This window comes from Physeter macrocephalus, chromosome 6, assembly GCF_002837175.3.
Source record: "Physeter macrocephalus isolate SW-GA chromosome 6, ASM283717v5, whole genome shotgun sequence".
NCBI classification, from domain to species: domain Eukaryota; kingdom Metazoa; phylum Chordata; class Mammalia; order Artiodactyla; family Physeteridae; genus Physeter; species Physeter macrocephalus.
The window spans coordinates 15,310,604-15,322,990 of NC_041219.1; the positions used below are offsets into that span (position 1 = coordinate 15,310,604).

At 36.3% G+C, this 12,387-nt stretch overlaps 1 protein-coding gene across 2 annotated transcripts in view; it reads left to right on the plus strand.

Annotated features, from left to right (window-relative positions):
• Positions 1 to 12,387, plus strand: part of OTOGL (otogelin like) — a 151,909-nt gene that overhangs the window by 8,223 nt on the left and 131,299 nt on the right. For both annotated transcript variants that reach the window (XM_024123011.2, XM_028490315.2), the window contains exons 4-6: positions 1,470 to 1,536; positions 3,414 to 3,512; positions 7,335 to 7,489. In XM_024123011.2, the coding sequence (XP_023978779.2) occupies positions 1,470 to 1,536; positions 3,414 to 3,512; positions 7,335 to 7,489 (321 nt within the window). The remainder of the gene's footprint in view (positions 1 to 1,469; positions 1,537 to 3,413; positions 3,513 to 7,334; positions 7,490 to 12,387) is intronic.

Genomic DNA, 12,387 nt, shown 5'->3' on the forward strand with positions numbered 1-12,387 from the left:
TGTATCATCTTTAATTTCTTTCATCAGTGTCTTATAGTTTTGTGCATACAGGTCTTTTGTCTCCCTAGGTAGGTTTATTCCTAGGTATTTTATTGTTTTTGTTGCCATGATAAATGGGAGTGTTTCCTTAATTTCTCTTTCAGATTTTTCATCATTAGTGTATAGGAATGCAACAGATTTCTGTGCATTAATTTTGTATCCTGCTACTTTACCAAATTAATTGATTAGCTCTAGTAGTTTTCTGGTAGCATCTTTAGGATTCTCTATTTATAGTATCATGTCATCTGCAAACAGTGACAGCTTTACTTCGTCTTTTCTGATTTGGATTTATTTCTTTTTCTTCTCTTATTGCTATGGCTAAAACTTCCAAAACTATGTTGAATAATAGTTATCACCCTTTTTTCTTATCCTTCACTCTTTCCAGTTTTTTTAACATCATCTGGTACTCAATTTGACAATTATGAGGCAAATTTTGGGAATGTGTATTCTTCTGGTGAATGTAAAAATGCTGTTGGAAAGGACGTGCCCCAGATGATACATTAAATTGGCATTAAGTTGGAGTAAAAATCCATAATTGATTAGTTTTAATAATCCACAGCTATTTCCTACTATTCCATATTAACCTCTAAAAATCCTGTGGTTTTATCTGGGTTGCTTAGATTAATATAAATCTCTTTCTTGCTAATTTTTTATGTGTGAGGCATTATGCTGGAATCTTTATATACATTATTTTATTTATTGTTTGAACTACCCAGTGAAGTATATATGTGTCATTGTTCCCATTTTACAGACAAGTAAAAGGAGACACTAAGCAGTTAAGAAACTTTCCTTGAGTAAGTAATGGCAGAATCAGGACTCTAATCCAGATCTGTTTGATTCTATAATTCATGATCTTAATGATTACCCTGAAGTGCCTTGGGCTCTATAAACAGATACATTTAAATTTCTATGAACTTTAAAGTGTCAGCTCTTTGGAGACTGAGGGTGTCACACTCACACTTCAGCAGCAGAGCCTTCTGTGGATGGAGTCTTCACAGATGGGGCTGCAGGAAGTGGGTACATCACTGTCTGTTGGTCCTTTGGTCCCATGCATTTTCTCCAGACCCATCTGCACTTGGAAGTATTAAAAAACTGCTACTCCTGCAGGCAAGGTAGTCAGTTAATGCAAAGATTAGATTCTGACCAGGCTCTTTTCCAAGGAGGGCAGGGAGGCAGAACTGAGATCAGAGAGCGTAAAGGACTTGTCAAATTCAGGTAAGAAGCAAAATCAACCTTGAAGTCAGATCTAACTACAACCTTAGAGGAGCCCTTTCTGCCTCTCCAAGATTTTGCCTCAGTAACCCAAGGAAATATGGAGTCAGCTCTCTATAATTTCTGTGTTTGTAGCTGTTTTCCAGATTTTCCAATTGCATATTTGTCTTGAATTAAATAATTTAATTCTCTTGAATTCTGATTTCTTTCTTTTAAAGCTTGAAGCAACTTCTCCAAGATATTTCTTCCATGAAGCTATTAATTGGGGTGAGAGTAAAATAAAAGGTTAGTGCTACATCTATGTTTTTGTATTTGCTTTCTCAAAAGACCCTTTTGGGGGATATAGTGAATCAACTCTTTATGATTTCCACATAATGCATGAAGGCAACTGAGCCAGGGTGGTAATAGTACTTAGTAATAGTTTGTTTACTTCATATAGCAGTTTGAATTATATTTGGAAATACACAAGGTTAAGCAGTTAGACAAAGCTGATAACTATATGACCAGGAAAGATATCACTGGGTATCAGGAGCTTTTTTCCTGAATCAATTACTGGCTCCTTGATTCTTTGACATTGCTATTTTTGCTTACCAATTTTCCATTTCCATTTAGCAGAATGCTAATGGTAGTTTGAAATTCAATTTGAATTTTTTGTTGCATTTAAAATAGCAGGGATTTATGACTAGTTTTGTTTTGATATCTGTTTTCAGGAGAATAAACAGGGTTGTAACTAAATTTTTGAAGGAGATACATTTGCTTATGTAATTACTTTGACACTTATTGATTGGAAAAATACAAGATTGTGACCTAAGATAAAATTTGAAGATATATATGCCCTGCTAGAAAAAGAAAACTGCATTTAAATTTATGAAAAATATCATTTTATTCTATATTTATGATTAAAGTTAAAGCTGCTCATTTCTCCTCAGTTAAGATATACTTAGAGAGTTGTATGTCTTTAAACGTAGAGACATTTTAGATCAATGAATTTTAAGGTGAAAGGATAATAGAGTTTTAAAATTCTTGCCTTCTGCAGAACTGTGGTTAAAATACCGCAATTAGATAAGTGCCTTTCATGACCTGACCATGTTCTGGAGAGGGCCAATCTTTTTTTTTTTTTTTTTTTTGGGGGGTATGCGGGCCTCCCTCTGTTGTGGCCTCTCCCGTTGCGGAACACAGGCTCCGCACGCGCAGCCTCAGCGGCCATGGCTCACGGGCCCAGCCGCTCCGCAGCATGTGGGATCCTCCCAGACCGGGGCGCGAACCCGGTTCCCCTGCATCGGCAGGCGGACGCGCAACCACTGCGCCACCAGGGAAGCCCAGGGCCAATCTTTAGTAAACACTTTATGGTCACACAGAGATGTTCTCTAATTCTATTGATGTGTTACTTAAATCATTTCTGCTTGAGTTTTGCCAGTTGTCTCTTGTGTTCTCCTTATTACAGGAAAATTGTTCACTGTGATTCATTTGCAGTTTTAAAACTCACTAAGGAGCTCATAGTTTCTTTCTTCTTCTTTTCAACATAATCCTTTGGGGTGATTTGTCTTTCCATGAAAGAAAGAATATTTTTGGGGACAACCAGCAGTGAAGTTGGCTTCTGCCCCGTTAAAATTAACTATGGGTCAGAAAGAATGCATCCATTTGTAATTAAGCCTGAGGATTAATACACAAACTTCAAATGGAATGTTTAATCATTCTCTTAAAAAAGTAGTTTCCTTGTGAGTTCTATTATATATTGTGCCTGATCCCTTGATCTAATGATGGACGTTTTTTTTTTTTAATACACTTGCTCCTGGAGAAGTAGCTGATCAGATGTGCCAAACTCCATCAAGGGAATCATCTGCAGCTTGTGTATTTCTGGTTCTCATCATCTGGGACAGGGATTCCTTACATGGGAACTTGACCTTTCAATTGCTTGAAGGAGGCTAACCTTTGCTCTCAGGGTAGTTTGAGATGTGAAAGCCTGTCTTTCTTGTTTCACGGCACACATAATGAAATGAACTAGATAGAGACTTAAGGGGCTTAATTCTTTAGCTCATCAAGGCAATAGGCCCAGAGTTTGAGTTAACAGAGGTTACTGTTAGTCCAAGCTAAATCTTGACAGATTTATTTTTATAAAAACTGATGCACGCCAGAAGATAACTTATTTTTTTGCCCTTCAGGTTCTTGTCCTCATGAATGCCTTAACGGAGCTTTCTGTTCTAAGGCTGGTACATGTGACTGTCAAATATTTCAGGCACTTGGGACACGGTGCCAGATTGGTAAGTTTCAGGGATACTTATGAGAGAATTATGAGATGCTGTGGAGAACATGAAGGCATAATTTGCTGTATTAGTGTTCATTCTTTGGGAGTTGGTACAATAATGTTGTGTATTAACTAGAGTATCCACAATTTATTTCCAGTAATTTTGAAACAATGTGAAAGAAAATGAGTATGCCCACTTTAACTTCTCACTGAACTCTATTTCCTCGTGTTTTTTCTTTTCTTTTCTGTTTTTAAATTTTTATTTAATTTTTAAATTAGAGTTGATTTACAATATTATTATTTTTTCATATTCTTTTCCATTATGGTTTATTACAGAATATTGAATATAGTTCCCTGTGCAATAGGACCTTGTTGTTTATCCATTCTATATACAATGGTTCGCATCTGCTAGTCCCAAACTCCCAATCCAACCCTCCCCGGCCCCCCTTCCCCTTGGCAACCACAAGTCTGTTCTCTGTGTCTCTGAGCCTGTTTCTGTTTCATAGATAGGTTCATTTGTGTCATAATTTAGATTCCACGTATGAGTGATATCATATGGTATTTGTCTTTCTCTTTCTAACTTACTTCACTTAATTTGATAATTTCTAGGTCCATCCACGTAGCTGCAGATGGCATTATTTCATTCTCTTTTTTTCTGGCTGAGTAATATTTCATTGTGTGTGTGTGTATGTTTGTGTGTGTGTGTGTTTGTGTTTCGCATCTTTATCCATTCATCTGTTGTTGGACATTTAGGTTGTTTCCACATCTTGGCTATTGTGAATAGTGCTGCTGTGAACATAGGGGTGCATGTATCTTTTCGAATTATAGTTTTGTCTGGGTATATGCCCAGGAGTGTGACTGCTGGATCCTATGGAAACTCTATTTTTAGTTTTTTGAGGAACCTCCATACTGTTTTCCATAGTGGCTGCACCAATTTACATTCCCACAAACAGTGTAGGAGGGTTCCCTTTTCTCCACACTCTCTCTGGCATTTGTTATTTGTAGATTTTTTTTTTTAATGATGGCCATTCTGACAGGTATGAGGTAGTACCTCATTGAAGTTTTTTTTTTTAAACATTTTAAAAAATTTCTTTATTGTTGTATCTATTTTATTTATTTATTTTTGGCTGCATTGGGTCCTCATTGCTGCGTGCGGGCTTTCTCTAGTTGCGGCAAGCGGAGGCTACTCTTTGTTGCGGTACGCAGGCTTCTCATTGCGGTGGCTTCTCTTGTTGTGGAGCATGGGCTCTAGGCACGCAGGCTTTAATAGTTGTGGCACATGGGCTCAGTAGTTGTGGCTCATGGGCTCTAGAGTGCAGGCTCAGTAGTTGTGGCACACAACTACTTAGTTGCTTAGTTACTCCACAGCATGTGGGATCTTCCTGGACCAGGGCTGGAACCTGTGTCCCCTGCATTGGCAGGTGGACTCTTAACCACTGCACCACCAGGGAAGCCCCCTCATTGAAGTTTTGATTTGTATTTCTCTAATAATTAGCAATGTTGAGCATCTTTTCATGTGCCTATTGGCCATATGTGTGTCTTCTTTGGAGGAATGTCTATTTAGGTCTTCTGCCCATTCTTTGATTTTTTTTTCTTCTGTTATTGAGTTGTATGAGCTGTTTGTATATTTTGGAAATTAAGGCCTTGTTAGTTGCATCATTTGCAAATATTTTCTCTCAGTCCGTAGGTTGTCTTTTCGTTTTGTTTATGGTTTCCTTTGCTGTGCAAAAGCTTATAAGTTTTATTAGGTCCCATTTGTTTATTTTTGTGTTATTTCTATTGCCTTGGTAGACTGACCTAAAAAAACATTGGTATGGTTTATGTCAGAGATTGTTTTGCCTTTGTTCTCTTCTAGTAGTTTCATGGTGTCATATCTTATATTTAAGTCTTTAAGCCATTTTTGTGAGGGTGTGTTCTAACTTCATTGATTTACATGTGGCTGTCCAACTTTCCTGACACCACTTGCTGAAGAGGCTATCTTTTTATCCATTGTGTATTCTTGCCTCCTTTGTCAAAGGTTAATTGACTGTAGGTGTGTGGGTTTGTTTCCGGGCTCTCTATTCTGTTCCATTGATCCATATGTCTGTTTTTGTGCCAGTACCATGCTGTTTTGATTACTGTAGCTTTGTAGTATTGTCTGAAGCCTGGGAGGGTTATGCCTCCTGCTTTGTTCTTTTTCCTCAGGATTGCTTTGGCAATTCTGGGTCTTTTATGGTTCCATATAAATTTTAGGATTATTTGTTCTAGTTCTGTGGAAAATGTCATGGGTAATTTGATAGGAATTGGATTAAATCTGTATATTGCTTTGGGTAGTATGGCGATTTTAGCACTATGAATTCTTCCAACCCAAGAGCATGGGATATTTTTCCATTTCTTTAAATCATCTTCAATTTCCTTTATCAATGTTTTATATTTCTCAGTGTAGGAGTCTTTCACCTCCTTGGTCAGGTTTATTCCTAAGTATTTTATTTTGTTTTTGATGTGATTCAAGTGTTTTTTCCATTTTAAATGGTACTGGCCCATTAAAACCAGGTTTCCAATTCATCTCTCTTTTGCTTTATAAATTAGATTTGTTATTTGGAGCCACTCATTCTTTTTGACTTTGAATTAATGCAACCTTCTATACATAAAAGAGAAATAGTGTTGAGAGATCTTCAAAGGCATAAGATTCTTAAAATATTTTTATCTATGGTGTCTAGGTTAGGACCCTACATCAATAATGACTAAAAAGCATTCATTTGTTTAATGAGTATTTATTGAGCATATACTCGATCCCAGGCTGGGCACTGGGAAGAGTGAGTAATATAGACATGTTTCTGCCCTCTTGGAGGTTACAGTCTAGAGGAGGGGGACCAACACATAACAGATACACAGTAATTACACTTGTGACGTTCTTTAAAGGGAAGTGCAAGATTTTATGAAAATATACAACAGAGGTAAGGCATACTATCAGAGAAGACTCCCTGAATAATGAATAACTCTGTGTTTTTTCTTGAAAAGGCCAAAGTTGGCCAAGCCTAATACATTTAGGTAAATTACAAAAAGGAAAGATAAAGTGATTGTGCCTTATCTTTATGCTACCTATAGAGTATATTAACACATTTTAATGTCTTAACCAATATGTATTACACATTTTGAGTGCTCAGTAAATGTCACTGATTTTCATATTAATCTAGAAGGAAGGGTCTACAAAATCAAAATGGAATGGAAGGTGAACCACAAAGGTATAAAGGGAGATAGGCATGAAGGCAACAGGAGATGAAGTTATATGCTTTAAGACAAACACTGCTTACAATGTGACCAGTTTGAAGTCATGAATTCCTAAATTCCAGCATACTTTGGATGACTAATGCTCCCCATCCCCAGGTCCCAGACTTCTAAACATGACTTTTTGGTCAGTGGTTAATTTTCTCTGTGGATGCTATTAGTTTTGAAAGAATTGCAGAGGCTAGAACACTGTCAGTGTTAATTTTTAGAACACTTAGTGGTGACATTTCTTTCTTTCTGAGCCATTATATTTGCTTTATCACTATCACCTTCTTTTACTTTATCATTCTCTCCTCTCTTCCAGAGTCTTTGTTTGGAAGCAAAAATTAAGGAAGTTTCTAACATAAATCCTTTCTTCAAAACAACCTGGAGACCATGTTTTTCTTCAGAAGAGTTTGATAGTTTTGAGAGCAGTTGGTAATTTTGTTAGGTATTTTTCCCTGTGATATTGTCCACCAAAGAAGAAAACATTTATTTTAATGAAAATTAGAATCACCTAGCATGACTGAACCTTGCCAGAGACAGGTATAATTTGTTTTATTCTACTAAATATTATCCTATTTCTTTACAGTGCCAAACATGGGCAGTGGCAGAGATGGGATTTGCAAAACCTGGGGACAGTACCACTTTGAAACTTTTGATGGCATCTACTATTATTTCCCAGGAAACTGTTCTTACATTTTTGCGAAGGACTGTGGTAATTTGGAGCCTCGGTACACTGTATGGGTAGGTGATCCTAGGACATAATTAACTTTAAAATTATTTCTGGCCAAGTCTGTATTTTTAAAGTACTGGACAAATCATGGAAAATATGTAGTAATCATAGCATGAATACTTAGGGCCCTGACTAGGGAAGGAGAGGGGCTGGTTCTGAATGGGATGGGCCAAATTTGTAGCTATTTTGAGTATATTTCTATCAAGATGGAGCCTAGGACTGGGAGAAGAAAGGTTTGCATCCATATGGTAGGGACATGTAGGCAATGCAGAAATGTCTATATCATGGATGTCATAATATCAACTCCAGTTGACATACTCATTCTTCACGTTTTATTTGATCATTTTGAAGAGAGGGTAGGTTCAGGCATCGATCATATTACTCGTGTATGTTTCCTTGTTGACTTGTCCAGTGTGATGGCCATCTAGATTTTTTAAAATGACATACCTCGGTCTAATCTGGGGGCTGGAATTTATTAAATGGAGTGTATGAACTATATAAACACAGGCTAAAGGATGTGGAGACAGGCAGCTAATTTCTAGGTAGATTGATACTATATGATGGAGCTCAGAGAGTTAGTTCTTAGTTGCAGAGTTCTTTCTTCAAAAGAATTCATAGGAGACATCTCAAAATGCAAGCTGCAGAGTAGCTCTGGTAGAAATAAGGAAGTAGGGACCTCTTTCCTTGCTGTTGTCTTTCTCTGACTTTTCTGGTATCTCAAAACACAGCCAGAAAACTGCAGTGCTGTCCTGTTCTAAAGCTAAAACCCTCCATAACCATCATTTGTTTGAATCTCTGTTGTTGAATGTTGGAGTTGCCTAAATTTTCCTCCTCTCTTAGACGAGGCGAATTTTCAAAAGTAGGCTGTAAAGCTTTTCAACAGCAACAAATCCTTGTGCTAGGTAAGGAAGTTAGTGGCATGCGTTTTTAGTTCATACAGGGCTCAGTCCCCTATTGTCCTTTACTCATCCACTCTAGGAAGGAGTTGCTGGGTTTATCACTCAAACATCTTCTGACTCTTTCATTGAAATGCTCTTGTCCAGTATCTGATCCTTTTGAGGACTAAGGTGTCAAGTAGATAATTGTGTGATCATAACACACAATGTTCAACTGTGCTTCCAGAGTTAACAGATAATTGTTTTTACTTGGCCCTGTTTGGTTGGTGGAATTTGCTTTCACATTAACAAATCCATTTACTTTAAATGTCATCTTTCCCCGATTGCAAAAGTTGTTCACCTCTTTTGTAGAAAATTTGAAAAAATTCAAAGAAGTCTAAAAAACACTATCAGAATGATCAGTCAAGGCTTATCAGTGCTAATGGCTTCATATATTTCCTTCTAAATTTTTTCCTCTGGATTTTATACACATAAATTTGAAATTTTACTATGCATAATTTTATTTCCCGCATTTCACCTAATATTATATCAAGAACTTTTTCCACATCAAATGTTCTTGACAAACACAGATTTTGTTAGCTGTATTTGTTCCAACTATGGAATACTGAAATTATTTAATTGTACCCTGTTTTAGAAATTTAGATTTAAAAAACATTTTCAGTATTTTAAAAGATGTGTATTAATAAAAATCTTTATGCATATATCTTTTTTATGCTCTTGATTCTTTTCTTTTTCTTCTTTAAATTCAATTTTATTTTTATGAAAGTAATACATGTACTTAGTTTAAAAGATTTCATCAAGATATATGAAGCCAAAAAATAGCCCCTCTTTCCTTCACTCCTTGACCCCAGCTGAAGTCTGACGCCGCAAAGGCAATTACTTCAATTTTTTTAGCTGTTTCTTCTGGCTTTTACCTAACATGTCAAAATGTGCTATTATTTCTTTATTTATCAAAGTTAGGACTTATTTCTTCACTTCTTACTATGGAAAATGGGAAGTCATCTGTTATGTTATCCTTCCTGCCCCTAACACACACACACACACGCACAAACACACACACTTTCCTTTTCTCCTCCTAATAGAGTTATATCACCGTTATTGGTTAAATATGTGGTTTTTATATTATTGTCGTTTACATATTGTACATATATGAACAATATTTATATAAATATTGTTGAGAGCTGAGCCTAATATGTTATTGTGATTTTATTTCTCTGTACAATTTTATAGAATTAACAGTTATCCCATTCTTCATTTGTTTCATTTTCTATACTTCAATCATTTTTTCCTTCAAAGTATCTCTAAACAACTGTTCTCAATATGGTCAGATACATCAGACAATCTCTCAGTTTCTCTTTCCTTCCCATGAGATGTCCCTTCCTCAGTTCTTAATTTTGCTGTTCCAACTGAGAGTGGTTGCTTTTGAGCCTACTGTACACCTAGCACTCAGGATTTTATTCACCATCTTCCTGGAGAATTTCATTCTTCTCTCTCCTGTACTGGTTTTCCTGTTTCTTAGGTCCCATGAAGTGTCTAGCAGCCCTTGAATTTTGTTCATACTTGAGAGATAGGCTCTAAAAAGCTTATTGGATGCTCTGATCATGTGGGCAGTGCTTGTTTATAGTGCTTTCTGGAAAGGGAAGATATTTTCCTGGAAAGAGTGTTACCAAACTAGGTTCATTTTGCCCATCTTGCAGCAAGCCAAAATGCTGAGGTGCCGGGGTTTGCAGCAAAGAGAGGGTTTATTAGGCAGCCAAGCGAGGATACAGGAGAACAAATCTCAGATCCATCTCCCTGAAGGCAAGGGTCTTGGGGTATTTATTGGATAAAGAATAAAAAAGCAGGGCGGCCTGAGGCGTGGAAGCCTGGGGAAAGGTGACTGGAAAAAGGTGTGGGGAATCGTTGTTCCAAAATGGAGGCACTTAGCATGATCTGAGGGTGTTTTCAGCCCTCTGACATCAAAAGGTCACCACACTTGCACATTGGAGCAAGTTGGAGGGGAAGGGGTCCTCTCCAGTCTTAACCAGCTAACTCAAACTAGACACCCCTGACACCAAGTTCCTGGAAAACAACTCGGGCAAACATCTTATTGTTTAGGCTACATGCTGCTTGGAGTACATGCAAATCTTTGGTAGCAACAATTAAAACCACCTTGGTTAGTGAAGGCAGGTGAAATGGATTTGACTAATGATTACCCATGTTTCAAGAGTGCATAGGAGGGAGAAATTTGAAATCTTGATTATAGTTGGAAATCTTGATTATAGTTTGGAAATCACTTTCAGAATGTTGAATTCAATTTGAAATTCAAAATGATTTCTGATCATTTTGCATATGGTCTTTTAAAATTTCCCCTCTCTTTATAGAAATTTTTAGTTCTCTTTATCCCCAATGTTCTGAGATGTCATTATGTGAATTTTTTTTTCTTTTTTTCCCATTTATCGTGCTAGGTACTTGATAGGCCCTTTCTAGCAATCCAAATCCTTCAGTTTGGGAATAATATTTCTTTCTTAATTTCCTCTCTTTCTCTCTTTCAGAAATTCTGTAATTCAGATATTGGAGTGCCTGAACTAAGTGACAGATTCCTTACTTTTCTCATTGATTTATTTTTCTTTTCCATCTTTTTGCTTTTTTGTTTTACATTTTGGGAGATTTCTTTCCAACCTTAAATATTGATCTTCCAGGAGTTCTATTTCAGTTATGTTTTTCCTATCATACTGTCAATATCCAATCACCTATTTTTATTCCTTGAATTTCACTTTTAACATCATTTTATTCTCGTTTCATGAATGGCCTTTTCTCACTGTTCTCCCTGAAGATATCAATTATGGATTCTTGGAAGTTTATTTTTCTGACTTGTTTTTGATTCCTTTGATCTCCTTTCTCTTGTTTATTTGGCACCTGCCTTTCACATTGCAGGCTTTTATCAAATGATCCATGAATGTTTATTCACATTTGAGAATTAGGCTCTAAAAGCTGGTTGGAAGATCTGAATACATGGATGTGGGCTTGCTTGTCTAGTGGGCGATTGAGCAGGGAGTCTGGTTTCATTAAATAAGCCCCCAGTATTAGTATCTGTACATCTTTTTCAATTTTGTTTCTTCAAGGAAAACTCCTCCAGTATCCTGCATGGGGTCATATGTCTGGATTCCTGGATACTGAGAACATTTTAATTATACTCCTACTTTAGGCTTTTTGCATTTGCTATTCCCTTTGCCTAGAATGGTCTAAACATCCATATGGCTTGCTCTTATCCCTTCTTCATCTTTACTAGAATTTCCCCTTCTCAGTGAGGCTTTTATTGGCCATTCAGTCTAAAACTGCCCCCAACCCCCCAACGACCCTTGATACACATGCTGTCTATCTCTTTTCTCCACTTAATATTTCTTCATGTCATGTAGTATGGTGCATATTTTAGTTACATGTAGTTATATTTTTTTATTAACTGTTTTTCTCTAATGGAATATAAGATTCATGAGGGCAGGTATTTTTGTCTATTTTGTTGACTTCTACATCTCCAGAATCTAGAACAGTGCCTGGTACATAATAAGTGATCAGTAAAATTTGCTGATTAATCACTAAATTAATATATATTACATTCTTGCCGTATGAAAAATCTATCTTATCATTGGTGATTTTTCTTATCACTTTTATGCTTTGAAAGTTCTTTTCCATCTATATAGTTATATATATTTTCTTTCAGCTATTTTCTGCTGTCATTATTTGGACCTTTTAAAGTTTATTTTGGTGGTAGGGTAAGAGAAAATAACATTCCTCTTCTCCTTTCTTACTTTCCTCTTCTCTTTTCTTCCTTGCTTTCTTTTTTTATTTTTATTAGTAAACTAATTTTCCCATCAGTTTTTTGAGAAATAACCTCTCTTCCCTAAAGTGTTTGGACAATTTTATTTTTAGAGTTATAGTTACTTTTGCAACCTTTAAATATTACTTTGTGTAATATATATATTTTTAACATCTTTATTGGAGTATAATTGCTTTACAATGGTGTGTTAGTTTCT